Source organism: Gymnogyps californianus, chromosome 5, assembly GCF_018139145.2.
Source record: "Gymnogyps californianus isolate 813 chromosome 5, ASM1813914v2, whole genome shotgun sequence".
In the NCBI taxonomy this organism is placed as follows: Eukaryota; Metazoa; Chordata; class Aves; order Accipitriformes; family Cathartidae; genus Gymnogyps; species Gymnogyps californianus.
The window spans coordinates 48,118,889-48,146,310 of NC_059475.1; the positions used below are offsets into that span (position 1 = coordinate 48,118,889).

A 27,422-nucleotide genomic window follows, 5' to 3' on the forward strand; every position below is an offset into this window, starting at 1 on the left:
TCACCAATTAATCATAAAAGTTTAAAATAATGATGAGAGAGGGAAGAGAGCATGTTTCAATCGGTTCAGAGCAGCTTAGTGTCTGGGCGGCACCAAAATACTTGGTTTTGCTCTAGAATCCTGCCTGCAGACACAATGTCAGGTCCTCTCTGGAAGGTATTGGTATCTGTTTCACTGAAACTGCACGAAGGCGACCAAGAATTTACAGCAATGAAACACAGCCCAGCATTAACATGGGATTCATGACCTCTCAAACTCAGTACCTTCCTGTTTCTCATGAGCCATGTATTAAGAAGCACTGCAATAACTAATGTCTTTTAATATAGTTTGGGGGCTTAGGAAATGCTTTTCAAACAACTTCACGAGAAGTACAGTTTTATCTAATCACTTTGAGGACTATATATTTTCTGAAAGGAAAAGGAGATATTTGAGATTAAAAGCTGCAGTATTCCATTGTGGAAATGATGTTTTTCTCTCTACTACTGGCTGTCAATTGCAATTAAATCAGACTGCAAAGAGTAGAAAATATTAAGAATGTTCATCTACTAGGTTTTGTGTTAGCATCATCTTTCCTGTGAATCAGGGACTATGTTCTGAATAATTTCCCCTTTTTATCCTCAGAGGACTCAAAGGAGAATTAACTAAAACACCATTAGACTGAAATTTATGAACTCAGTCATTTAATAAGGAATTATTGTGTTGATACAGAGGGGAAAAAGGTAAGGAATTATTTTCTGTGGCAAGTATTTCATACTGAAAGTGGAGTCAGAGGACTTCAGAGGAACAGCATAAGAATAAAATGAAAATTACAAACTTTGGATGCAGAATTTCAAGTGCCTGCAGAAATGGATGAGTTGTGCAGCCTTTATGGATGGCATTTAAAAGCTCTTCAACCACAGCTGGAAAAGAGAGAGACGATAACGGTGTGTCCCTTATTGTCATCAGGAGAAGACGAATCTTTCAGGCTTCATTTTTGTGTGCCTTTTGTCCTGTATCAGTTTGATGCCTGAGACTCCAGTGAAGTAGTTGTGGCTCTAAAGATGAAAGCCGGCAGCTGCTACAGTTTTTCAGGGTTTTTTTTTTCTTTTTTTTTGGTGCCCTCTGCATTCATGACTCGCCCACAACATCCTCACAGTTCATAAGGCTTCTATTAAATTTTTAACACTCTGTCTTTTCCAGTGGCAGAGAACTCTTACTGGAGATCAGCCCCAGAGGTATGAATTATATATCTATAAATATGCTCATAAAGCAAAAAGCAGGGCAGCTCCAAGGCTAAAGTAGACCTTTTATATCCCCGATGATCTTGGTAGTTTAAAGAAAAACAAAACTGTGAAAATAGTATATGTACTAGATTTAAAGGGTAAATTTTAAGGAATATATGCACACTGTGTTTGCTTTGTGGAATGAGAAGGCCAAGCAGAGCACTGGGCTGCTCAGTACAAGGTTTCCCACCTCACAGACCTCAGTTCTCTCAGTGCTGCTTCCAGTTTGCTGTTCAGTAATTTCTTTGCAACTATACTGTTGATGGGCAAACTAATTTTGCATCTATTTCACTGCAGAGGAAACCATTTTATCTGTTTCCCTTTTGTTTAATTCTTTGATATTTTGTTGTCAACAGAAGCTTTTTAAAAACCATATTTCTGTTTGGGAAACATCCATTCCCTGCTTAGGAGAGAAAGCACAGAGTAGGTGAAAAATAAATCTGGAAAATCCTTGTGAAATCTTTGGATTGCTAAAGTAATCCCGAACTTGCAGCATATCAGTGAACACTGTTAACTGGTGCTTAACAGCCAACAGAAAGAAGGGGGAAAGAAACCTGTCAGGAAACAGCCCATATCATCCACAAACGGAATCTAAGTCTCATATGAATATTTGTTTTGAAGCCATGGCCCAAACTGGGTGGCAGCCTTGCCATTTTTTTTTAAGCACAGAACAATTTGGAAATTAAAACTGTAAGTTTTATTTGAGGCTGCAAAGCGTTAATTTTGCGATTGAAAAAATGGTAGACACTGTGAGAAAATAAAAACTTCAGATAGGAAAATACAAACATAAGACCTATCTCAAATGTATTTTGCTTCCAAATTGTCATGTAAGGTTTTTCAGGGGCTCCTCTTTAGCTTTTTCTAGTGATCAAAATCTTTAAAGCACTTGCCTTCCACAGCAAACCTTTCAGGATTCAAATTGCACGTAAGATGTTCTTGGTGACCAAGTGGCACTTTGTCTTTTAAATCTTTCAGTGCTTACCTTTAAACCAACTTGGGGCCCTGGGCAAGAGGCACCACTTCTCCATCAAAGAACCACTGGCTCTAGGCAGCTTCCTGCTGCCTCAGCTGTCATTTTGTGAAAGATTGTTCCCCCTACCCGCACACTTGTCATCTGCCTGTCATCAGACTCCCCCTTGTGTCTCTTACGAGTAGAAATGTAATACCAGAAACAAAGTTGTTTGCAGGTATGATATGAAGGTTTGCACTTGCTCCTCTCCATAGATATTGGTGAACACGTTTCTCACACTTTCCTGGGAGCTTTTCAGAATTTACATTCCTTGTTATCCTTAAATAACACATTTCTTTTAGACTGAGTGGCATTTATATCATGCCATTTTAAAGGATGTTTTAACTCCTCTGTAAATCACATACCCCAAGAAGTATTCATTGTGCTTGCATCCTATTAGACCTACAACTTCTAGCTTGCTGTGAGTTTTGCATAGGTGCCTAACGTACTAATAAAATAGAAGCCAGATTTGATACCTAGAGTGCTTTTTCTGAGTTACCTTCTCCCACACAGCTTTTTTTCAGTCTCATAGTTTCTTCCATTACAGACAGAAAGAAAAATAAAAAATTCAAAGCATCATTACCACCCTTACAGCCATCTCCCTGATACTCCCCAAAAGTATGTTGTCTTAAGTAAATGTAACAAATGAATTCCTTGATGGAGAAGTGATTCCTAATGAAGGGCTTTTAACAGTCTTTTTATTTCTTTAGTATACAGGTAAACATAGTATGAATCATTGGACAATTGGAATAAAACTAGAGATGAGATTAAATAATTGTATGGGAAATCAAAGTTAATCCAGTCTTCCTGATATGAAAGTTATTTGTCTTCTCACATACATTGTGAGATTAAAACTTTGTAAAACTCGTTCCTGATTCTGTCCTATTGTCTTCCATCCAGCAGACTTGCTGGAATCAAAAAGTTCTGATCTGCTCTCCATTACTTATGTGAAACTCCACTTACCATAGCAACTCTATCAACTTTTCTTAACATTTCAGGAAGGCCATGATTGTTTTTATAGTTGCAGTAGTCTTGATCATTGGCTCAAGTCCTTGACAGCAACAAAAACTGTAGAACTATGACCTAGTTTTAAAGGCAAGGTTTACTGGGGCAAAAGAAAGGTCTTCATATTAAATGTAACATATTTCTGATTCCTTCAAGAAAATTAATCGTTCATAGGACCAAAAGAATTTCTCTTTGGAAGAAAACTGCCCAAAGTATTGCCCCAGTGGGTGGCAGATCAACTGCATACTGATACTGTGTGCCAGTATAATAGATTTTAAGAACAAAGGCACTTCAAAGCTCAATGAGCAATTAAAAGCTGCCAAACTGATTTTTTTCCACTTGGATGTCATAGATGGTGAATGAAAATCACAGAAGAATACTACTTTTTAACAGCAAAACACTGATCTTAAAAAATCGTTTAAAGGGACATTACCTACCCCTGACTTTCTGGAACTTAAATTCTCCACTCATGCAATTTGATATAATGTGCACTTAAACGCTATTATATTTATTCATTTTTTACCAGAGTCACAGATGATCTTTCCCTCTGAGGCATACTTCAAGTTTATCCTGAGACCACCTGTTTGCATAGATTATAGATGCCCTACTCTAGCCATGGACAGGGCTTCTGGACATATATAAATCATATTACACGCTCTAGTTTCTACATTGCACAGAAAACAGCTCAGATGCATGAGCACAAAATGCCGTGTAGCCATTTGGCAGACTATGCTTTCTGCTTTTTACATAATTTTTTTGAAGATAAGTAGTTTGAAGAGATTGGCATTATTTTACACATACGATACTTATTTCTTTGTCCTCTATCCAGTAACAAAAGTGGTATGAACATGCTAAGGAAGCTCAGAAAACTAAACAACATATTCAAATTGGCCCTTTTTATCTTAGCTTAAAACTAACTTTGCATAAAAGTATGCAAAGTACCACATTTCTTATTTTGGCCTAATTTCTACCCTGATACCTCTGAGATAAATCTGACTGTTTCAGTTGATTAAACTGTGTCACCACTTAGTTTCTCATTAAGGATAAGAATAAGCCTTATTGCTAGTTCAGCTATCCAGATTTAATCAAACTGTTAAGTACCTTTTTCAGTATATTGCTATCTTCAATATGTAATTTGTTCAAATACATTGCTCTCCAAATATATTTAGAAGGGGTTATGATTTTAGACCATATTCTTTATAGAACTCACATGGACATTACTGACACTATTCAATGGGAAACAAGTGCATGTAATATATAGTGTAGATAGGAGAGAGCAGAATTTTGACCCTAATGCTGTTCAGCATCGTAACGCCAAACTGTTCATTAGCAGTTATTAATACATAAATAAAAGCCAGAATTATTTATTTAGAAGCTAAAATTCCTTTTGCTTATCTTTTCTTAAGCAATGGTGAATATAAATCAAAATTTCCCATGCATTAGAAATGCTTCTTACTGAGTTGCATTCCTTCCAACAAATCTAGATGACTACTCATGGTGCCAGATGAACTCTTCAGTTTATATTTAAAGCAGCTAACTTAAGTGGCTAGCTGAAGAAAAATTACCCTAGGGAGAATTTATACACAAACTTTCAAAAGCAATATGGCTCACCCTAAAAAAGTGTCGACGACCTGTATGTCAGCAGAAGACTATGTAATCTGAACTAAATGAATTAGATAAATTAATAACATCAGAATAAAACAGTGGAGTGTTAATTGCCCATAGGCTCAAAAGTAGAAGTACAGTCATATTACAATATATAGACAAAACAGGACTACTACCCTAAAAGTAGCAATATCGCTGCTCAGAAACCAAATCTTAGAAATGACACACTGATTTTCTTGTTTCAGTTGCAGCTTATACTGTGGTAAGGTACAAATGTTATAGCCGTAGCTTCGTTGTTCTACTTCAAGAGTAGACCACAAGTCTGCCTCATTTTTAGTCCTCTGTAGGCAGGTAGCCATCATGTTAGGAAAAACCACTGATCACAGCTATCTGCGTATCAAGAAGTAACAGTAGATGTGAAGACGACTTCTGCAGTACACTCCTGGGCTCAAGTGCTAACTTGAGTCATCAGAGTCCTTATTCAGTTATATCATCAATCACAATAAAGTCTATCTTAATTTTTAATCAAATTATAGTAAAAGAATATCAAGAAGAACTGAAGATGAAGATAGTGTGACATTAGTATCTCCAAAAGATGCAAGGAAAGAGACATCCCTAGTTTCAAACAGAATGGTAAAGAAAGATTAAAAAGAGATGAATAAGCGTTGAGTAGAGCTCTGTACCTTCATGGACCCCAGTAAGTACTTGGTTCTTATTCCATCCCTCACTTTCAGGAACTTTCCCACAATTTAAAAATCGGGCAACAATCAAGAAGAAATGGATGAATGGGAAAGGCCTTAGGAAAAGGCCTTATAAACTGCTACGGAAGGTGAGCAGACTTGAATGGCAGAGAAGAAATACCTATGTTCTTTTCAATGAAAAGAATCAGAGGAGGAAAAACTGGCAAAATGAGCGGTGAAATCCATCTAGAACATTGCTCTGTGGAAGTCTAAAATAATTCATTTAAACAGTCTTGTAACCAAATCCCTAACAAAGATCACTACCAAAAACTGATGTCCACAGAGTCACTTGAGAGTATCGTCAAAAATCAAAAAATTTGGGTCCCCAAAAATTCAGAGTATTTCACTGTATGTACCTAGCATAGGCTAAAAGAGGGAGAAATGGAACATGCAGTTTACCAACGTCAAAGCAGGGTGGGAGGGAAGAATGAAAGACACCACCAGGAAAGTACGTTGGTAGCGTAGTTAGGGCGAAAAACCTGATCCTTGACACTTTTTCGTAATGCCCAAATCCTCTCTCACTCTTGAGTTAAGTGAATTGAAAATGGTGCGTTGTGTCATTAAAACGTACTAATCTTCTTTTTTTTCTCTTTTCCATCCCAGGAGGTGAATTAGTTATCCCTCTACTTGTAGAAGACCCTTTAGATATCCCTCCTATTGCTACTCGTGCACCTTTCATTACACTTCCCCCTACCTTTCGCCCCCTCCTCACCATTATTGAGACCACCAAAGATTCCCTGTCCATGACCTCTGAGGCGGGGTTACCTTGCTTGTCGGACCAAGGCAGCGATGGTTGTGATGATGATGGCTTGGTGATATCTGGGTATGGCTCAGGGGAAACCTTTGACTCTAACCTACCCCCTACTGATGATGAAGATTTTTACACCACCTTCTCCTTGGTAACAGATAAGAGTCTTTCCACTTCAATCTTCGAAGGTGGCTACAAAGCACACGCACCCAAGTGGGAATCCAAGGACTTTAGACCTAACAAAGTCTCCGAAACTGGTAGGACTACTACCACGTCTTTGTCCCCTGAGCTGATCCGCTCCACAGCTTCGTCCTCGACTGGGATGGTGCCCAAATTGCCAGCCGGCAAAATGAATAACCGTGAGCTCAAACCCCAGCCTGACATAGTCTTGCTTCCGTTGCCCACTGCCTATGAGCTAGACAGCACAAAGCTGAAGAGCCCGCTAATCACTTCCCCCATGTTCCGTAATGTGCCCACAGCAAACCCCACGGAGCCAGGAATCAGACGGGTTCCGGGGGCCTCAGAGGTGGTCCGCGAGTCAAGCAGCACAACGGGGATGGTCGTCGGCATTGTGGCTGCTGCCGCCCTCTGCATCCTCATCCTCCTGTACGCCATGTACAAGTACAGGAACAGGGACGAGGGGTCCTATCAGGTGGACGAGACGCGGAACTACATCAGCAACTCAGCCCAGAGCAATGGCACGCTCGTGAAGGAGAAGCAGCAGAGCTCAAAGAGTGGCCACAAGAAACAGAAAAACAAGGACAAAGAGTATTATGTGTAAAAAAGAATACTTATTTATATATAAATATATAAATACTTAATGAGATTTAACTGAAATATCAGAACCATTGCAGCGAACGAGATTGGGAGATATCATTTGTGGGAAAAAGTATTGGGAAAAAAAATTTCAGCAGTGACTGTTAATGTCTCAGTCATCGCTTGGAGTCAGCAAACTCTGCCCTAATGTATTATAAAGCACACTTAGCGTTCTGGAGATGGCGCGCCCAGCTCTGCCCTGTTAGTGAACTTGGACGTCTCCAAATCTCCTCCTCCGCTGAACTTTCTGCAAAGGTAGAAGACTTCATGGCTTACTTGTTTCATATCCCAAGTGAGTCTTTAACAATGTTCGTGATCCCTGACTGTATCGATAATTTTTCAGTTTACTTATTTAAAAAAAAAGGAAGGAAAAAGAAAAAAATGCAAACATTATTAAACAACAAAAAAATATTGAACAAACTGATCTGGCCGTGTCCAGCATACATATAATTTTTCAAGATTGGAGGAGGGGAATAAATGATTTTGGAGATTGTTGGTTTTTTGGTTTGGTTTGGTTTGGTTTCTTGGGTTGTTTTTTGTTTGGGTTTTTTTGGTTATTTTTGGGTGTGGGAGGGAAGGGTGGAGAGAAACAGTGTGGGGGGTGAACCAGGACATGAGTTGAGAAGAAATCTCAGAAAAAAAAAGATCCATAATAAACAAAGAGAGACTATTGCCATATATGAACTCAAAAGCTACCCATGGTGTTTACTCTGCATATCTGGTTGTGTTGTCTCTAGAATCCGTTGTCTTGCAGTAAGTTGTTTGCTAACAACACAGTGAAAGTGTCTGATGGATGGTGCTGAAGAAAATTATCATGGAAAGCTGGTTCCCTTGGATCTGGCTCCAGTATTTGCAACTGAACTGAAGAATAGATGGGTTTGGGTCTGTTCTGATCAGTCATTGGCTTTATTTGAGAATATCACTTAGTATGCATTAGCACAGCCAAACTATGGTTAAAGGGATTTGAAGATTCGAAAACGAATGCTTAAAAAATGATTAACCATTTTGAGCTGAATATACCATGCAAAAATAAGGGAGCCTTCCTCTGGGTTCTGGTTCTGTGACTGATTGCAATGCATGCAAAAAATAATAATAAATCAGTTTAATAAAGAGATCAGAAAGACGCCACTGGAGTTCAACTTGTGACAAGACCCATAAATGTCAGAAAAGCTAAACACTTGTAAAAGAATGCAAAATACATAGGTTTTTTGACATAAAACTGTTTTTCATATGTAATATTTTAATTTTGTAGCTTGACATTTCAGATCATCTCTGTCTTTCCATTTGCCCTATTCTCCCTTTTCCTTCTCTTTTATATAAAAGAAAATAAATAAAGCTGCTGTGACACACAAAAAATAATAAAGAAAAAGGAATTTAATAATATTATATATATATATACACACAGATATATTTATCATGGTATGTTTGACGGGACGACTGGAACAGAAGTTCTGTTATGGTCTTAATGTGGAATGAGAATGTTCTTGAAGAACAAAGTAAAATGAAACAGACAACAAAAACAAACCTTAAAATGTGAAGAGAGTGTGTGTTTTAGCTTTGTCACAGTTACCTGTGTCAAAAAAAAAAAAATCTGAAATTTTGTTTACATATTTTACTACTATTTTTTTTGCTAGTATAATTTCTATATGGATACCCTGATGGTGTATATACTGTTTTATGGTTAAATTGGGAATGTCTTTTGTTTTTATTTAACTTATTTAATTTAGTTGTTTGGTTTCTACATTTTCCCAGTTATTGTGAAAAGGATTATCTTACTGTACAGAACAATAGCCAGGTGGTTTGACGGCCATGCCTATCATGTGCAAAAAAACAAATGAGGGAGAGAGAGACAGAGAGACAGAGAGGAAAACAACAAAAAACAAGATGGATTGAGAATGCTGGAATATCAGACATGTACACTTTTTCTGTATATGGATGAAAACTAATCAGCTGTTTAGGTTTAGAAATCTACTCTTGCTGGTGTTTATAAGTCGCATGAATATTTGACTTTGAAGAAGTGTCATCAAATACACACACGCACATGGGAACTTAAATTCAAAAAAACAGCCTTCTCAAACATTTAGAGAAGACGCTTTCATGTTAACAAATATTTTCAGTGCGTGTATGTGTGCGTGTGTGTGGTGCGTGTGCGTGTGTGCAAGATTGAGCTTTTTTTTCCTTTTTTATTTTTTATACTAAAAAGAAAAAAAAAAGACAGGTTTTAAAAAGGTATGAAAGCACGATTTTAGATGACTTAACTGGCCGAAACTATATAAAGTTGATTATATCTTGATGTCTGTAAAAGATTGCTGTTCTTGGAGTCTTGGAGTCTTGTGAAATGATTTCCTGCTTTCTTTCTTCCTTTCCTTTTTGCTTTCCTTTTTTAAGTTAAGGGAAAAAGATTTACACTTTCCTTTTTTTGTGTAAGTTTCTATTGGACAGTTTTTGGGAACATGTGCATTTCTGTGTGTGGGCTTCTACCATATCCCTGTTGCTTTATGGACAACCTTAAGAATTTTTATTTCAGTTATTGTGATGTTATTGCTTTTTTTCCCTTTCTTTTTCTTCTTCCTTTTTGATTCTTTTTCTTTTCTTATTTGCATTTGGTTTAAAGATATGCTTAGCAATAAAATGTTCTTCCCAAAGCCCTGGATGTTGCTGGGTTTTTATTTCCAAAAGACTTCAGGGAAATTCCAGACCTTTAAAGGTGAAAAGTAGTCTGTGAAGCAGGTATTCCCCATCCCACGGGAGTGTCTAGTCACCAGATTACAGAATCATGTTCATTTTTCATTCTTCCGTTAGTCCAACGAATCTTAGTTCTTTCCTTTGCAGGGACAAATTCAACTTGAGTGTGGGGTCTACCTCACACCACTCCCAACCCCTTGTCCCCCCTCACCACCTCAGTGGGGTAAAGAGTAGTCCTCTGGAATAAGGGTTTCAGTGACCTCAGGTAAAAGCATACCTAGGACATTGACTTGGTATACCAAAACCCCGATCACAGCTGCTGTCTGCCCCTTGTTATCCTGCTGGGCATTATAGTCTATTATGATTCTGGCCATCATGCAAAATTGTCAATATCCTGTCGTTCTTTAGCAAGTTGTACAGAACTTCTGTTCACAGTAGTAGTTCTTTTCAAATTTGATCTTCCCAAGCTACCTGCAAGATTTGACTTTTTAGAGGCATCTGGAGGTCAGCCAAACGAGTGTTTCAGAGCCCTTTCATTTTTCAACCGAGGAAGACTTCACCTTTTTTTTTTTCTTTTTTTTTTCCTAGGCAGAATCCACAGCTCTTTTGAGCAGTGTTTTCCACAGGTTTCATTTACACCCAAATTAAACTCAGGATAAACTGCTTGTTCAGGTGTTCCCTGTGATTTTCTACATTGTTTTTGCTCATGTTTGCATGGGTGAGAATATGTATGTGTATGTACATGTGAGGTTTTTTTAGTTTTACTGTTTTCAGTTGTTTTGTGAATCATGTTCTAACACCTTACAGATCCTCACAAGTATCAAAACCACAGATTCTGGTCTAAACTCCACTCTCATTTCCCTCCCAAAATCATGAAATTCCTGAGTGATGACTGGTACCTAATATTCCCAGTACTGCAGCGGTCAGCTGGCACGTGGGAGATCTAGGTCTGGACTTAATTGCCTCTTCTAATATTGCAGAAAATTTCCTTATCACCAAGCAGCTGGTGTTGTGAGAAAAGCATTTTTTTTCTCAGTGCTTTTCTTGAAACCTGTTATACTTCATATCATTATGAAATACTATGTGAAGCAAGAAATTTCAACCTGATTTACCCTAACCCTCTGGCTATAGTCACTCTTTTTCATTTTCTCTGTCACCTAATGACCATTTTATTACTTAGACTAAATGAAAGTGTCAGAAAGGAGATTTCATTGTTGCCTAAAAGGCTTGGGATTATTGTGTGTCTTTGGTCGATCATAGTACCATAGAATTGTTGAGGTTGAAAGGAACCTCTGCAGATCATCTAGTCCAAGCACTACCTCCCCAAAGCAGGGTCAGCTACAGCAGGTTGCCCAGGACTGTATCCAGTCAGGTTTTGAGTATCTCCACATGTAAACTCCACAACCTCTCTGGGCAACCTGTTCTAGTGTGACCACCCTCATTGTAAACAGTTTTTGTTGTGGTTAGATGAAATTTAACGTTTCTTAATTTGTGCCCATTCCCTCTTACCCTTTTTCTGGTACCACTGAGAAGAGCCTGGCTCCCTCTTCTTTACAACCTCCCTTCAGGTGTTTATACATATTGATAAGATTCCCCATAAACCTCTTCTCCAGGCTGAGCAGTCCTGGCTCTCTCAGCCTGTCCTTGTACAACAGATGCTCCAATCCCTTATTCATCTTCATGGCCCTTTGCTGGACTCACTCTAGCATCTGCAAAATCTGGAGCAGACACAATTGCCTTACCACCATCACTGAGCTAGGGATATAGGTCTTTTCAAGGACCAGGGCTTGGCAGTTGCTCCTCTTCTCAGCATTTTCTACTGGTAAACAATATCCCACTTACTGTATCACTTTTTGAAGATCTCTGTCTTAGATGCCTAGTTCTACTCTTCCCAAAACTGTTCAGCACACCTCTGCTTATTGCACAGTTGCAGAGGTTCTTTACAAGTGCTGAGACAAGCCAGGAAGATCTGAGCACTGATGGGCTCTAGCCTTCCCCATCCTGGTGTTGCAGGAAAGAACTAGTGAGGAACAGCTTTGATGCTGGTTCCTTTTCCAGATATTTCTGTCCATGCCTCTGGGCTGGGAGGGAGGGCAGAGATGCTGGTCTCCTCTGCAGCTGCCGTGCCTGGCTGCTTTTCTTCCCCAAGAAGTGAGAAAATACTGATCAGACAGTTTTGTGATAATGATTAAAAACCAAATATCCCTCCCCTCAATTCCATAGTGGAAGTATCTTCAGTCATAAGGTGGTGATGACTCCCAAGGAAGGCAAAGACACATGAATTCTAATTAATGGATGTGACTTGACACTTAAAGCCAAAGCTAAGAATTTTACTTTTATGGAGATGCAGTTTTTAAAGCTATCAATCTGGAAGGGGTATGCAAGATCACAAAGTCCTGTCAAGTGCCCTATGAGCACATACAGACAGTTACATGCAGCTGTTCCCATTTTATTGTACATCATCCCTAGCTGCCAAGGTTGGCACTGGCTCCCTAGAAAATGTTTCTCATACAGTAGAACAAATCACTGCCTTTCCCTCCCCACATGCAAGTGGTGACAAAGAGATGGAAAGGCAACAAGACTTGCCTTTCAACTGTCAGCATCACAGGATCTTCTTGGGTGAGCAGAGACACTAGCACAAGAAGAAAGACTGTTGCCTGCTGTTCGGCTCCCTAGATGGGACCCTGGCTGGGCTCTGAGAGCACATTTGCCAAGGTGGTAATGAAGTATTGCAACCAGGGGTGTCATGATAAATGCAGGAGGTTGGGGTGTGAGGTCTTCACTGATTCTTACTCCTTATTGGAGAAAGTTTCCCCACGGTAGCAACATTTGTTGGGTTATTTAAGAAACAAAATTAGAACCTCTTATTTAATTTGGTAAGACACTGCCTTACATATATCAAGCTATCGCACTCTGGTTTCTCTTTGGACCACACATGTTGCACAGTGCGGTATCTCCTGTCTGTCCCCAAATGTTCCTGATAACCCCCTTTCTCTGGTGAGCCTGCTCGTGTTGTCTTTCACAGACCAGCGAATACGGTGCCATTCAAGGTAAATTTTCAGTAAATGGTTGGTCTGCAGGGATTCGATGTTTATAATTTGGGCACATGGATTGCATGAGAGAGGAACAGAGTACACACACACACGAGATTATGTTGGACTGCATATAGCTGAAAAAGGGCTTAATTTTTGAAGGTATTAAGGTGGCTAATTCTTATTGAAAACAGGGGAAATGAGCTACATAAATACCTTTAAAAATTGAGGCCATTTCAGCATAGTAGTCAGATAAAGTTAATTAGCTAGTGTTAATTGCTTGGGCTTTTACAGTACCAAATGGTGTAGGCAAGTGGTGGACAAGGTTCCACTCGCTCTCCCTTACATGAGGTTTACAGAAGTCACCCGCCTTCAGAGTGGAAGTCAAAATGAGAGATAGCTCAGGTCTGCTGTAAATTACCTGGACAGAAGTCCATTTCAACATGCTAGGATGGAGCTGCATGAGCATGTTGTTTCCTTAAATTCAATTGAAGCAGACCAAAAAAAAAAATTTGCACATGGTTCCATACCTTGTACAAACCCAACAGAAGCACAAACCTGTACTCCTGCCACCAAGCACAACTTAAAGTCACTCAGCAAGAGTTTTCATCTACCGCTCCATGCATCTCTTTTGCCCGCCTGTTCACAGAAGACAACCAAGGGGCAATGTCCACATGGAGTCGGCAAAATCCTGAGCAAGCAGCTGGGAAAACCTTAAGCACGCTTTTCTTCAGTGGCTCGCAAGCTGGGCACTATGCCTAGCAGCTTTGGCTGGCACGCATGGAAAACTAATCTCACTGGAAAAGATTTTTGAAAAAAAAAAAAAAGAAAAAAAATTTAATAATGCTACCAAAGCCTTTGGAACACTATAAGAAAAATCAGAGAGCATTTGGATTTCAAGAATAGTTACATGAAGTGTTAAAACACTGGACCACAAAACAGTACTGAATCACCCCATGGAAACAGAAGTGGAAATGGGAAAAGTGAAGGCTCAGAAAACCATCAGTAATGGTATCTGAATGACTTCCCTGGTTCAGATAGTTCTTCACAGTTCTCAGTCTTATGGCTTGGCCCAGTAATTTACAGTCGGTACTACCAAGTGGTGGTAACAACAAGTCATCAGTAGAGTGGGGAAAGAGGTAAATGGAAGAGTCATTCACAGGCTGATGAGGAACACCCTTCTGAGGAATAGTTTCCAAGGGGTATTTGTAAGAGCAAATGAAGAGGGAGAGACAGAGCCTGCATGCAGCGCACAGCCATGCACCCAGTAAAGCAGCAGATGAAGAACAGGATTTTGATTTCCAAAGCCAAGAATGCACAAGCTGAGCTGTGCCAGGGCTAAGAGTGTTTATGTAACTTGAATCAAGCCCTTTTCTCCACATGCATTATGAACTAGAGTTTACTTGCACCACTGTTTTCTCCCCCAGAAACCCAACCTCACCCAGGCATGAGGAGCAGGACACTCTTTCAGTAGGTCTATTTGAACTCTCTAAGCATTTGATCTCTGCCACTTCTTCTGCATCATATGTTTGATGATTATTCATTTCTGCCTGTTCCCTGAGTCACAAATGTTAATTTACATTCATAGTTCCCCTGTGAGCTGATACTAGTATCTCCCCTGTGCAAGGATGGAAACTAAGACAAAGAGACTTGCCTGTGGTTATATAGAAAATCCATGGTTGCAACAAGATTAGCCCTCAAAGCTTCCGGACTCCCCCACTCTTTACTCATGCCTTCAAAGTACACTGTGGTGCTGCCAGAGGTAGAATACATCCAGTCCTCCCATTAACTTTAGCTTCTCCAAATCGAGCTTGCTGTCAGATTTCAAAAACTTAGAGCAAATGGTGGAAATACAGGAGCTTCTAAAAAGAGAATAAAACCCTTTTAAACTAAGAAAGAACCATTTTAAAATGTAAAGTATTAGATTTTCAACTGTTTGCTTAAAATGTCCCATTTTTTATACATACTGGTAAAGACATAGGCACATGCATGCATTTGAACACCCAAAGCAACTTCTAGTCTGCCAGAGTCTAGCTTTACCATCTGCAAACTCCTGCAGAAAATCACTGCCTGCATCTGTAATATTTTGCTATAAACAACTTTTTATACCAATTACGATAACATCAATGACAACACAATTTTATTACATCTAATTATAGGAAGTAAGACTAAATGCCATACTACAGCCCTTCGACTCCTGGGTCAGTGGGAGTTGAAGTTGACTGATTGTTATCTTTCACAGTCTGCACTGAAGTGCATAGTGTTGCCAAGATTTTAGCTAACAAAGATCTTGTTATCTGGATAAATTGGGTTATAACTATTACAAACATTCAGAACCTACTACGACTTCCTTTGAAGCTGATGGCAAAGCTTCCCTTATAGTAAACAGAGAGTGCTCCCATTCCATAAATCTCTGCAAGTTTTGCTTTTAAAACAGTTTGGACTTTTTTTTTTTTCCTTTACCTCATAGTGTTCACTAATTTTTTAAAATATTAGCCACATTATGATCATAAAGAAAAATAATGATGATATGCATTGTAAAGGCTTACTTGGTAATAAGGAAAGTTTTTGGAGGGCTGTTTCTACTCCCTCAAAGCCTTGCTAACACAAGGATTGATTGTATAGTAAACTCTCAAAAGCCTACACTTCTCAGTTCTCCCGAGATTTCTGGGCCCTCAAAAACAGGACTAATTTTCAGTGACCATAATGTCAAGATTTATTCTACAGAAAGGGACCCGTAAATAGATTTAAAATTCTTATTTTTCATAGCTGATTGCACTTCATATTATTGCTTTCTCACTGACTCAGTTTCTTGGAATAATGGAGCAAAATAAACTGCATATCCAGTGTATCTGGGTAAATGTAAGCCCAGTCCATCAACTGGACTTTTGCATTTAACATACACATACTGGGCTGTTGCACTTAACATACACATACAAGGTGAATACACCAGACATAATACTTTACTGTTTAGCACTAAGATATATTGCAGCTTGATCACTTGCCACTGAAGTCAAGAAATGCTTTGCCACTGATTTCAGAGATCATTGGAGCAGCACTTTAATGAATCTCAGCAGTGCAATGACTACAGAACAAACTTGCCATCAAAAGATGTAAAGGAAAAGTATGTGCAATTCTGAAGTCAACTGCAGTCCCATGCCTGGGTTTCCTCAAATAAGTTAAAGGATCCATGTTTTCCTCCACAACTTCCCAACCAATATGACATAATGTATCCCATATGCTAAGGGCCATTTGATACAGTGCCACCTGTGCAATTATATCTCATAGCTTTGTCTAAGCTAAAATTCTTACAAGTCCTTGTCAAACAATGTGAAGCAGAACTAGAGATGCTTGTTTCAAAAAGCAATTTAAAGCTATGCCTCAATGTGAAACACAGGTGCAAAATGGTTGTTTTGCCCCACTTAGAGCTGTTCCCAGCTAGGTTAATGCTTTTGCTGTCATGTTCAGCACTGCCATTTGCACAACTGTGAGGGGAACTCAAATCCCAGGTCCAGGCCTTGAAGTGCTCAAAACACAAATGCATAACTAGATTCTACAACACAAATTCATGTGTATTATTTTAATGCCATTATAAGGCAACATTTGTGCTAAAGAGTCGTAACCCAAGCAATATTGTCATTTGTGGGGGAAAAAAATTGACTTCAACTTACATAAGCAACCTTGAGCTGAGTCAAAGCCTGGTACCTAATGGCCATTCACCCACCCAACCAAGAAAGATTTTGCAAACTAACTGATCAACGAAAAAATTTATGGAACAGTTTTAATCTTTATTCAGGAGATTTCTGAGCTATAATTAATAGTCCCAGTTTCATTTCTACCTCACAGTTTAGGCTAGAAGAGCACTAGCACTAGACCAGCAGCAGCAGGTACTGCATTTCTGCACTGATGACTGTCGTGGTTTAACCCCAGCCAGCAACTCAGCACCACGCAGCCGTTTCCCCCTCCCCCTCCCAGTGGGGTGAGGAGGAGGAAAGCAAAGGAAAAAAAAGTAAAACTCGTGGGTTGAGATAAGAACACTTTAATAACTAAAGTAAAATATAATACTAACAAGAGTAATAATGAAATATAATAATAATAGTAATGAAAAGGAATGCAACAAAAAGAAGGGGGGGGAAGGAAAAAAAAAAACCAGTGATGCACAATGCAATTGCTCACCACCCGCTGACCGATGCTCAGTTAGTTCCCGAACCGCAATCCGCGCCGCCCGGCCAGCTCCCCCCTGTTTATATACTGGGCATGACGTTCCATGGTATGGAATACCCCTTTGGCTAGTTCAGGTCAGCTGCCCCGGCTATGCTCCCTCCCAGCTTCTTGCACACCTGCTTGCTGGCAGAGCATGGGAAACTGAAAAGTCCTTGGCTTAAGATAAGGGCTACTTAGCAACAACTAAAACATCAGAGTGTTATCAACATCATTCTCACACTAAATCCAAAACACAGCACTGTACCAGCTACTAAAAAGAAAGTTAACTCTGTCCCAGCCGAAACCAGGACAATGACAAGGCCTGTATTCTCAGGAGATACCAGACAGGGCTGAAGTGCCTTTAGGTGCCAGAACTCCAATAGTAGAGGAGCAAGTGTTGGCTTGACGATTAAAAAAAAACAAAAAAAGAAAAATCACAGCCTGTGCCTTGAATAGCAGGCAGGCTGCAGTTCAGCAATGGTCTGCTTATACTGAAGTCTTTGGCTGAGAGGTGTGAACATGCAGTGGCACTAATTTTTGGAGGTAGGATGTGCTCTTGCTCTCACCCATTCATAAGCGTCATTCAGTCTTTAGTCATGACAAGAAATTAAATAACTTTTAGCACTTGCTGCCTAGGAATTCACTGCCTCTGCATTTCTGAGCCATAGCCCTTTGTCTGCAATGCAGACAACAATGAAGACAATGCAGCAACCAGGAGACAATAGCCACAAAAACATTCAGCTCAGAGGCTTTTTATGTGCAGAGATGTGGAAATGCATCCTCCCACAAAGCACAGGACCACATATATGGCTACTAAAAAAAAAAAATAGTCCTATCTGTAGTGAAACATTATTGAAGCAGAGGGTATGCCACTAGGGAAGCATCAGTCCTAAGCATTTCTCTATGGCTTGATTTTCCTTTTGTCTTGGTCCTTGCTGGCAACAATAAAAATCCAAATTAAAAGGTTCTTATTAGTGAAGTAGGGAGCTGGCAGACTGTACAGATGGAGTGCTCATCAGTGTCGGGAAGGAGGGGAGAAGAGTCTGAAACGGTCTAACACGCACAGTAAACGTAGATATGTGAGTTTTATGCTAAGAACATTTCTGCTTCCGTGCAGTTATCTCTTACTGCCAGAAGAGCTCTAAGGATTAAGATGGTTTATTGGGATCAAATGCCTTAGAGATTATTATAGTGCTGACTGTTTACTCATTTGCATTAAAATACAGAACTACGCTTATATCCCTGTATGTGCATCTCTCAATCACAAATTCTTTTCCATTCCCTAAACAGGTCAGCCCAGATTCCCAGCCTATCCTGTTTTCCATATCCAAGATAAATCTCCAAAGACATCTTGATATTCCTGTGTAGCTGGGCTATCCCTTAAAAGCATTGTCAGCATTCAGATCTCAGCACTTGCTGCCAGCAATTAACACAAAACATTTGCTATGAGGTTGTTTAGGTAGGAATAGATAGTGACAAATGGGTTAGAGGCTGAATCATCTCATGGTTAAAGTAGCTGAGGGTTGGGAGGAAAGGAAATCTGGGGTTTTAGCCTAGAACATACTTTTTTGCAGGAATGTCAACTGTGCCCTTAGAGGTATGAGACTTTTGAAGTCATTTAGCACAGATTTTATTTAAGTTGTCTAGTGTATAAAATAGGTCCCTCTAACCAAGAGGAGGGGCGGGAATCCAAGCCAGCCTCTTTCTGTCAACAGTTAAATTTCCCTTTACAACAGAGTTGAGCTTCTGCAATCTCAACTGGCCTCAGCATCATATCTATATGCTCTTCCTGAGCCTGATGTGCATAGCCTAGGATCTCCCACAACTAAACGCCTTACAGAGCCCAGTTTGGTAAGTATGGTCTGAATTCAGATGAATTGCCACTGTTTTGTCCTGTCCTGTCACTGAAAAGAGCCTGGCTCCATCTTCTTTACACCTTCCCTTCAAGTATTTATGTACATTGATAAGATCCCCCTGAGCCTTGTCTTCTTCAGGCTGAACAGTCCCAGCTCTTTCAGCCTTTCCTCATAGGAGAGATGCTCCAGTCCATTCATCATCTTCTTGGCCCTTTGCTGGACTGTCTCCGGTATGTTCATGTCTGGGGAGCCTAGAGCTGGACCCAGTACTCCAGGTGTGGCTTTACCAGGGCTGAGCAGAGGGGAAGAAGGATCACTGCCCTCAGCCTGCAGACAACACTCCTGCTAATGCAGCCCAGGATACCATTAGTCTTCTTTGCAGCAAGGGCATATTGCTGGCTGATGTTCAAGTTGGTGTCCACCAGGACCCCAGGTCCTTTTCTGCAAAGCTGCCTTCCAGCTGGTTAGCCCCCAGCATGTACTGGTGCATGGGGTTATTCCTCCCCAGGTGCACAACTTTGCACTTCCCCATGTTGAGCTTCATGAGGTTCCTGTTGGCCCATTTCTCCAGCCTGTTGAGGTCCCTCTGGATGGCAGCACCACCCTCTGGTGCATCGGCCACTCCTCCCAGTTTTGTGTCATCATCAAACTTGCTGAGGGTACACTGCCCCATCTCCACATCATTAATGAAGATGCTGAAGGGGACTGGACCCAGTATTGACCCCCTAGGGTTCACTGCTAGTCACTGGCCTCCAACTAGACTTCGTGCCACTGATCACCACCCCCTGGGCCCAGCCGTTCAGCCAGTTTGCAATCCACCCCACTGTCTGCTCATCCAGCCCATACTTCAAAGCTAATGTTTTAAATGCCAAAATGCCACTCATGGTGCCTGACTTTTGCACAGGTGTCTGATGACTCCCATGTTTAGGAAGCTGTTGATCTGGTTTTGTTGCTGACCTGTTGTTCTGTTATCTGGTCTTTACTCCTTGGATTGTTCTGCATTTTATCCAGCAACTATGTGATGTAAGAGACACCTCTAGGCCAGGAATTGGAGATTAGGTCCTCTCACCACTATTTTAGTGACCTCAAAGAAATTGAACTTGTCACCCTATGATTTTTTTTGCACTCTGCTCCACAGTAGTTCTGTTTCAAAATGAAGGATAGAAAACATCTCCCCCTGTGTAGTCTGCAGTTTAGTGATTCAAGTGCTGCGAGTCTGGGTTTGTATGTCCTTCAAGCAAGAGAGACTTCAGCGTTCTGCTGAATCATGAGCTAATCACTGCAGGGTCTGCCTTGGTGCTTGAGTTTCTTACCTAGAAATCAGGACGTTTGTGTTGAAATTAACTTAATAACTCAAGTATCTTAGTTAAGTTTGCATAAGTCAACAAACACAAGCAGAAAGAGAACACCTCATCCCTGCCTGAAGCCAAGGAAACACCTTGTCCCTTCCTGAAGCCAAGAGGTCCAAGAAAGAGGGCAATGATGCATATTGCAAGCTGTATAAACTGATCTGCCTTGACCCCCCTACTCCAGCACCTCAGCACCTGTTTAACATAACAGCGCTGTGAATTTGGAATGAGCTGTCCATCTGCACCTCCATATTAGATATTGGCAACTCTAGGGTTCAGGTTAATGACTAAATCCAGTCTGAATATGCTTCAGGTGCTAGAAAAACACAAGTTATTCTCACAAGTTTTCCATCATATCAAATATGATCTAAGAAAGAAACAAGGGTCCTGGCACCATAAGGCCCGCAGGTGGGCTCACAGGAGCAGGTTTAAATAGAGGCCTTTTGCTCTGAACATCTTCCAAAGCAAAGCAAGTTTGGTGTGAAGTTTTTCTAAGTAATACCTGACAGTTGATGCAGAAAAGTAAGAAGTCTTCCAAGTGACGTACCTGAGGTGATTGGGGAAACAATGTAATCTGTATAAACAGAATTTAGTTAAGGCACTGAGTTAAATAGTTCTGCAGTTAACAAATGTGCGTTCAGAATGTTAATAAATGTTTTTGTCTGGATCTCGAGTCTCACAGCTCAGCCAAAGACAATGCAGTTTAGCAACGTAATAGAGAATTGTTTGGGGGTTCTGTTTGGTTTTTTGTTTGCTTTCAAGTATAGACACTGCAGCTGGAATTGGTATACGACACCGTCTAACACTAGATTTCTCTGGACTGGTGAAAGGATGAGGGGCATCGAGTCTAGATGGGGCAAAATTTTTGTGACCAAGTGCAACCACAGCTCGCTGTTTCAGGGTTACTCAGCTTTGCCAGGTTATTAGTATTTGCCTAATTTAAATCGTGCGTTTCTCTTGCACAGCATAAAGAGTGAACTGGGACCCAAATGTTGGCCACACAGCTGAGCTGTGGACATGTGCAGAGACACCCAGGCACATGGTTGTAAGCCATAGCGATACCCCAAGCACACAGCCACGAGTGCACAGATATGCATGTACGCTCACACACACACAGAGCCATCTCGCCTGCCCTGAGTGTGGTACCTCTCACTGTGTAATGCCTAGCAACAACACTGCTTAGTAACAGGAGTCTCCACAGCCCAATTTGATGCTGGGCTGGAGTGACTTGTGCTGAGACATTCAGAAGTGCTAATTTGCATCAGAAGATATTATTGTCCAGTCCAATTAAGAACAACATTTTGTCTGCTGGTTTATTTATTAAAATCGGATAGCAGGAGAAAATAGGAAAGAAAAGCTGCTTGTTTTCAAGGGGGGATGTGTGGTGGGGGAGAGGTAAAAAGGGCTAAGTGTGAGATCATTGCTGAACTGTGACTGTTTATAATGAAAAAGCAGAAGAGTAAGTGTAGCAGAACTATATTAAAATACACAATGGTCAAGAGAAATTGCACTAAGGTGGTGAAGGTTTAATATAATTCAAGTTTGTGGTTTTTTTCTCTTATTTAAGTGAATTTAATGTCAGTGAATGGTATCAGAGTAATAACCCTGGAGACTCAAATCTTCTGTTTACTCTTAATATGAGCACAGCAGCATGGGCTGCACTGGTTCCAGGCTCCCTCTCCCCTCACCCCAGCCCTCTCCCTGAGGCCAGTAGAGAGAGGAGCATAACCTTCAGTTTCCACAGCTCAGAGGGTCTTCATCAACTACACTCAGGCTCCTAGTCAAGCAGTCAACAAAAGTTTCCAGGCATTATGTCTGTGACACAGGGCACTATCCACTGCAAGTGAGCTGAGTTTCACCAAGTCACATCTCCCAAACAGCTAAAGGCTTATGAAGACTTTCTCAGCCCTCTTGGTTCAGCTTTGCCTTTGTCAAACAGTCTTTTCTTACAGAATATTTTGATCAATAAATATTTTTCAGTAAGATAACAGCTCTGTAAAAGTATTCCCAAGCAACTGCACATCAGATTGTCTGATCTGATTGCACTTAACAAGCCCACAGAAAGAGCAGTCTTTCCTAATGTCTTTTGAGGAAACTGGACCCAGGTGCTCAAGTCTGGTTTTCTGCTTTCGAAGTAGACGTCTCAAACCTCAGACAAAAGCGTATTTTGCTGAACAGTAATTTTGTCAGAAGTGTAACTTTGCTGTCATTATCCTCTTGGAGCACTTATAATCAAAAGATCGTAAGCCCTTCCAAAAACCTATAAACACTATGTACACAAAGTGTATTTTTCTGTCCAAGTCAGTCCTTCACATTTCCATGAAACTCACAAAACAGAAATCTGGTTGAACAGACAAGCTTGGTATCAGGCTCCAAATTTCAGTTTACAAACTTGGGCTCAGCCACACCAAGAAATGATAAGAAACAGTAGCAATGAAGGACTGCCATCAAAAAAGAATGGATCCAGTTCATATAGTTCAGTCCCAGAGATTATGATGTGGAGCATCAGCTACAGGGACAAATCACAAAGGATGAAATCCACTTAAAAATTTCCAAGTATTTGAGAAAAGAGACCAGTGTCATCACTGTTCTCATCTGACATATGAGGAAGCAGTGGCATTAAAAAAACGGGGGTTCATGCATTCTTGCAGTTAGATAACATCAGAAGCCGGTCTAGACCCAAATCTGTGATCCACAGATTTTGTCCATGTGCTTTACTCCTAGATAAATAAGCCATATTCATTTCTATTAACTTTTATTAAGCAGATGCAGTTATTCCAAAATTAATATGAACTAGATAAAATAGTTCAGAGGAGGGCAGAGATTTAACCAGGAAGAGCTGTTCATCATTAAAGGTATACTTTACTTTAATACACATATACTTTTATTACTCCTGAACTGATCATCAAAGTACCTACAATCTCATCTTTGCCTACCATATGACAGATCAAGAATTACTGAGAGAAAGGATTCAGGAAATAATAGGTAATAAAAGACAAATCTAAAAAGCTCCCAAGCTTTTGATAGACTATGAACTGAAAGACAGATAAAATGTATCTCAAAATTGTTCACTGTTAATTATTCAGCCTGCTTCAGAATTGTTTTGCTAGGAATAGGGTATACTGCAAATTCTAAGGTAGCCACCAGATTTACCTGCCACTTTGATTCCTGTGATTTATTAGACGCCCATTGTTTTTAGGAGTTAGGATGCATCTGCAAGGCGATGATTCAATGCAAATTAAATAGCTCGTCACACTCATCAAATTAGCACTGTTCAATACAACATTAGATACTTGCAGCCATCGTGTTAGCTCATTTTAACATAGACAGGTACCCTCTGCATCTTCACACACCTTTTTTATGCTGGGGATCCTGGGGGGTCATAAATGGCTCTTCCTTTTTGGCAGTCCCAGCCCTTACCTGGGAGTGCTGCACTGCCAGAGGAGTTACGCTTCCCACAGGAGCAGAGCATGGAGCCACACCATCCCCTGTGCCGCTGCCAAAGCTGCAGCCAGCATCATGGGAAAGCACAATCCGGCTGTGAGCTGGCAAGCCACCTAAAATGCCTCATTAATTAGGTCGCTTCCTCTAACTGGTAATATAAAAATTATTAAATTATTATAACAGATGCTGTGTGCTTTCACATTAAACCTTTTTAGACTGGTTAACTTTGCTTTTACATTATAATATCACCAGACCCTAAGAATTATTCAAGATTAACACTGCTAAAACTCTGGAAAGCATGAAAATGATTAAATTATCATAGGAAACACTGTAGTTCTGCAGAATAAAGTAAGTTTAACATTTTTATTTCATTTCAGTTAATAAACCTGGACATGGCCAAGCCAGAGCAATAACACTTTGCAGAAATGAAGTTTATAACTTTTTAAAATGTGGTTTATTTATTTATAACAAATAATAAATCAAATAAAACTTCTCACAAAGCCAAACTTTGCATAGTTCTTATACTTCTAACTACAGGTATTAGAAACAGGATGAAGAAGAGATGTAAAATTTCTTTTCTTTAGAAAACAGTTTTCTGAACATTTTTGTCTCCAGAATATGAGACTTACATACACATTTGTACACTATATCCACTGGTTAGTTACTTCCTCTACTTAATATGCTTTAATCCATTGGTTAAAAATTGTATTTCATATATCCTCCAAGAAAAAGTGGTTATGTTAAACTTTTCAAAATTCAAGCAGACTTCACTAATGGCACATAAAGACCCTTGCAACCAAAACACATCCTTCATCTTGTTTACAAACATTTTGAGCACTGCAAGGTTTAATTGCTGTCATTGCTCCATTACTGGAAACCATGTTTCCTTCACATATCAAAGTAAACCACTATACACTTACATTCAAGATTCAAATTCTTTTATAATTGCTTTAGAATCTAACAGAGCTTTAGTAACAAAAATCATAATTAGTTTCTACCCTTCTTATTTTAAGAAGTCTTCTGTAAGAAGTTCATAAACAACAATAACCTCAATACTGCCGCACAGACCACTGCCTTGAGTTCATAGAGTCTGAAGCCAGAAGGACCAAATAAGTCATCACTTCTGCCTTATATGCGTGTGTGTGTGCGTGTGTGTACTTATGTGAGCATATAAACATAGTGTAGGTATATCTGTATATAAAATGTTGCAGAATTTCCCCTTCTGCTGCCACTTTTTGCCCATCAGCTTGTGCAAGACTAGAAAGGTGCCAGTCCTCATCTGAAGACTTGATGGAGACTCTCTTTGTATCCGATTAGTCTGTCTTCAAGCTTAATGATCTGTTTTATTTCCAGTTTGAATGTGCCTGGTCTTAAGTCCTCTCTCTGCTAAATAAAAGGCCCCTTTGGCATCTGGTATTTTCTCCTTAGGAAGATATTTATTCACTCTTTCCAAGCTTTCTCTAAAGCTTTTTTAATAATCCAAACATGCTGACTCTGTAGCTTTTTCACTGTAGGATGTTTTCTCCTACTTTCAAACCAATTTTGCAGCTCTTTTCTGTCCCTTTCCACAATTCAGTGTTAGGAAAAAATACGGGATATCTGACTGATTGTACAGGTCCACTGTCAGTCTCTTCAGTGTCTTGTCAGAAGATGAAACTACCCCCCCTATTCCAACTCATATTTCACTTCTCGTATGTGAAAAGAACAAAAGCAGTTGGCACTAAAATGTTCTCCCAGAGGCCTTTAACAATACGTTTCATTGTCATGCCATATGCTTTCCCTGTGCTCTGTAAGGTAGGATAATCATGGAAATACAGAACACTAGCAATATCCCTCTCTCTTGCTCTCTTCCTAATAGCATTCTGCACATGAAGGTTCTAACTTTGTTAGAGGATTTTGGAGTATGTTCTGAGTGTTTTTCTAAAAAGTCATGTGACCCAGATGCTCTGTGCATCACTCTGGGCTAAATGTCTATTGTACAGTCAACTGCAACCGTAAAGCACTGAATTCAATGTTATAGGTGGATCTTTCCTATCCTATGAGCCTATTTACCCACGGTTTCAGCTGAACACAAGTGTTTGCCCCAAGCAATTAGCCCTGCTGCAGCCCAAAAGGTGGAGTGCCAAAAGCTAAATCACCAGCTTCAAAACCAGTTGAAGATCAGATTTCATTAACGTTTATTTTTATCTCCCTTATTACATGTGATGTAACATAACTATAACATTAACATTCACTATATGCTTTTTAAGCACATTTATTGAAGCAATTAAAAGTACGTTTAACCAGACAAGGATGGGCCTTACCATTGCTATAGCAACACAAAAGGAGCAGTAAAAAAGGTGAAAGGCTCTCAGTCTCAATAAATAGCATGAGACAGAAGGGATAAGCCAAAGGATTCACTATCACCTCACACAAGTGAAAGCAGGGATGATTTGAGAAGAAGGCAAGAATGGAGGGAATAGGTTTAGGACATACATCTAGACCGAGCTGCACTTTCTTCATTCCTCACAGTTACAAGCCCCAAAACACACTGCTTCAAGAAGCAGAAAGGAGAATAATGCCATGGATTGCACCAGGCTGAGGGTTGCCTCCAACAAGCAGGTTTACAGGCTGCAGCTTCTCTGTCTCATGCTCCACCTCTACAAATATCTGATTGCTCCTATTATGCCAATGCACTCTGTGTGTTATTGAGAGTATGGGTTAACACAGTCTCTGTTATGCATTACAGCACTTTCAAGACATGCTATACATGGTTAATTCACTGTCAGTCATTTTGAAATATATCATCTGTTCTTGGTCTATCTCTCCAGCCAAAATCTAAGGTCACAATTGCAGTAAACCTCTTTGCATTGTTCCTGTAAAGAACTAGGGGGTTTGTTTTCTTAATTGCTTGGGGTTTGTTCTTTTGAGGCACAAATAATGAGAAAACTTTACATAAGGTGAGTCAGAAAATGATAAAACAAACAGGAAAGTACAGATTTTATACATAATGTTTTCACATTGCTCAGTTTTGAAGAGAAACTGGCAGCTGCCCCCAATTAGAAAAGCAGCTTAGGTTAGCTGTGCTGTATCGTACCCGATGGGGCTACCACAGTGCAGCTAAAGAAACTGTCATGAGGAGCAAGAAATCCAATTTCATTCCCTCCTCCCTTGTCCTGAGATAAGAGAGTTCTGCTATTGCAGGCTAAAGATTACAGATCATTTCCACATGCACACCCATGTCATATTCTTTTAACATTCTCATATGAGCACTGGAGATAAACTCCATAGCAGTAGAGGTTAAAAACAGACTTTGCCCACTGTAAAACATCATCATGAAGGAACAGAAAAACAATAGCTGTAGCAAGAACAATAGAAACAGCTAAATTATTGAAAACGTTTGGGGCTTGGTACTTGCTTTGTGCATAGATCAAATGCAGAATAGGCATGAATGATTCCAACCATTTTCTTTTTGCTTCACTTCTGACTGACTTGTACCAGGCCACTTCCTCTCTCTGTTGTCAGCAGGTTAGCATCCGTACTGCCACCTGAGGGCTCAGCACAGTTTACATCAATGTCAAGGGCAAATCAGACTTACCACCATCACCCCATGTAGACCCTCCATTTAGCCTGCCAACAATTAAGTGCTGCTGATGACCATATTCTGTGCAAGCCAAGCACTTGTCCCC

The 27,422-nt window shown here is 40.0% G+C and overlaps 1 protein-coding gene across 7 annotated transcripts in view; it reads left to right on the forward strand.

The window, feature by feature from the left end:
- NRXN3 (neurexin 3) overlaps window positions 1-7,150 on the forward strand; it is a 988,734-nt gene extending 981,584 nt beyond the window's left edge. For 4 of the 7 annotated variants that reach the window (XM_050898472.1, XM_050898473.1, XM_050898475.1 and 1 more), the window contains one exon: window positions 6,849-7,150. In XM_050898472.1, the coding sequence (XP_050754429.1) occupies window positions 6,849-7,150 (302 nt within the window). Of the gene's footprint in view, window positions 1-6,224 lie in introns of all 7 variants that reach the window. The other 3 variants (XM_050898470.1, XM_050898471.1, XM_050898474.1) reach the window with 2 other exon arrangements.
- The last annotated feature ends 20,272 nt before the right edge of the window (window positions 7,151-27,422 follow it).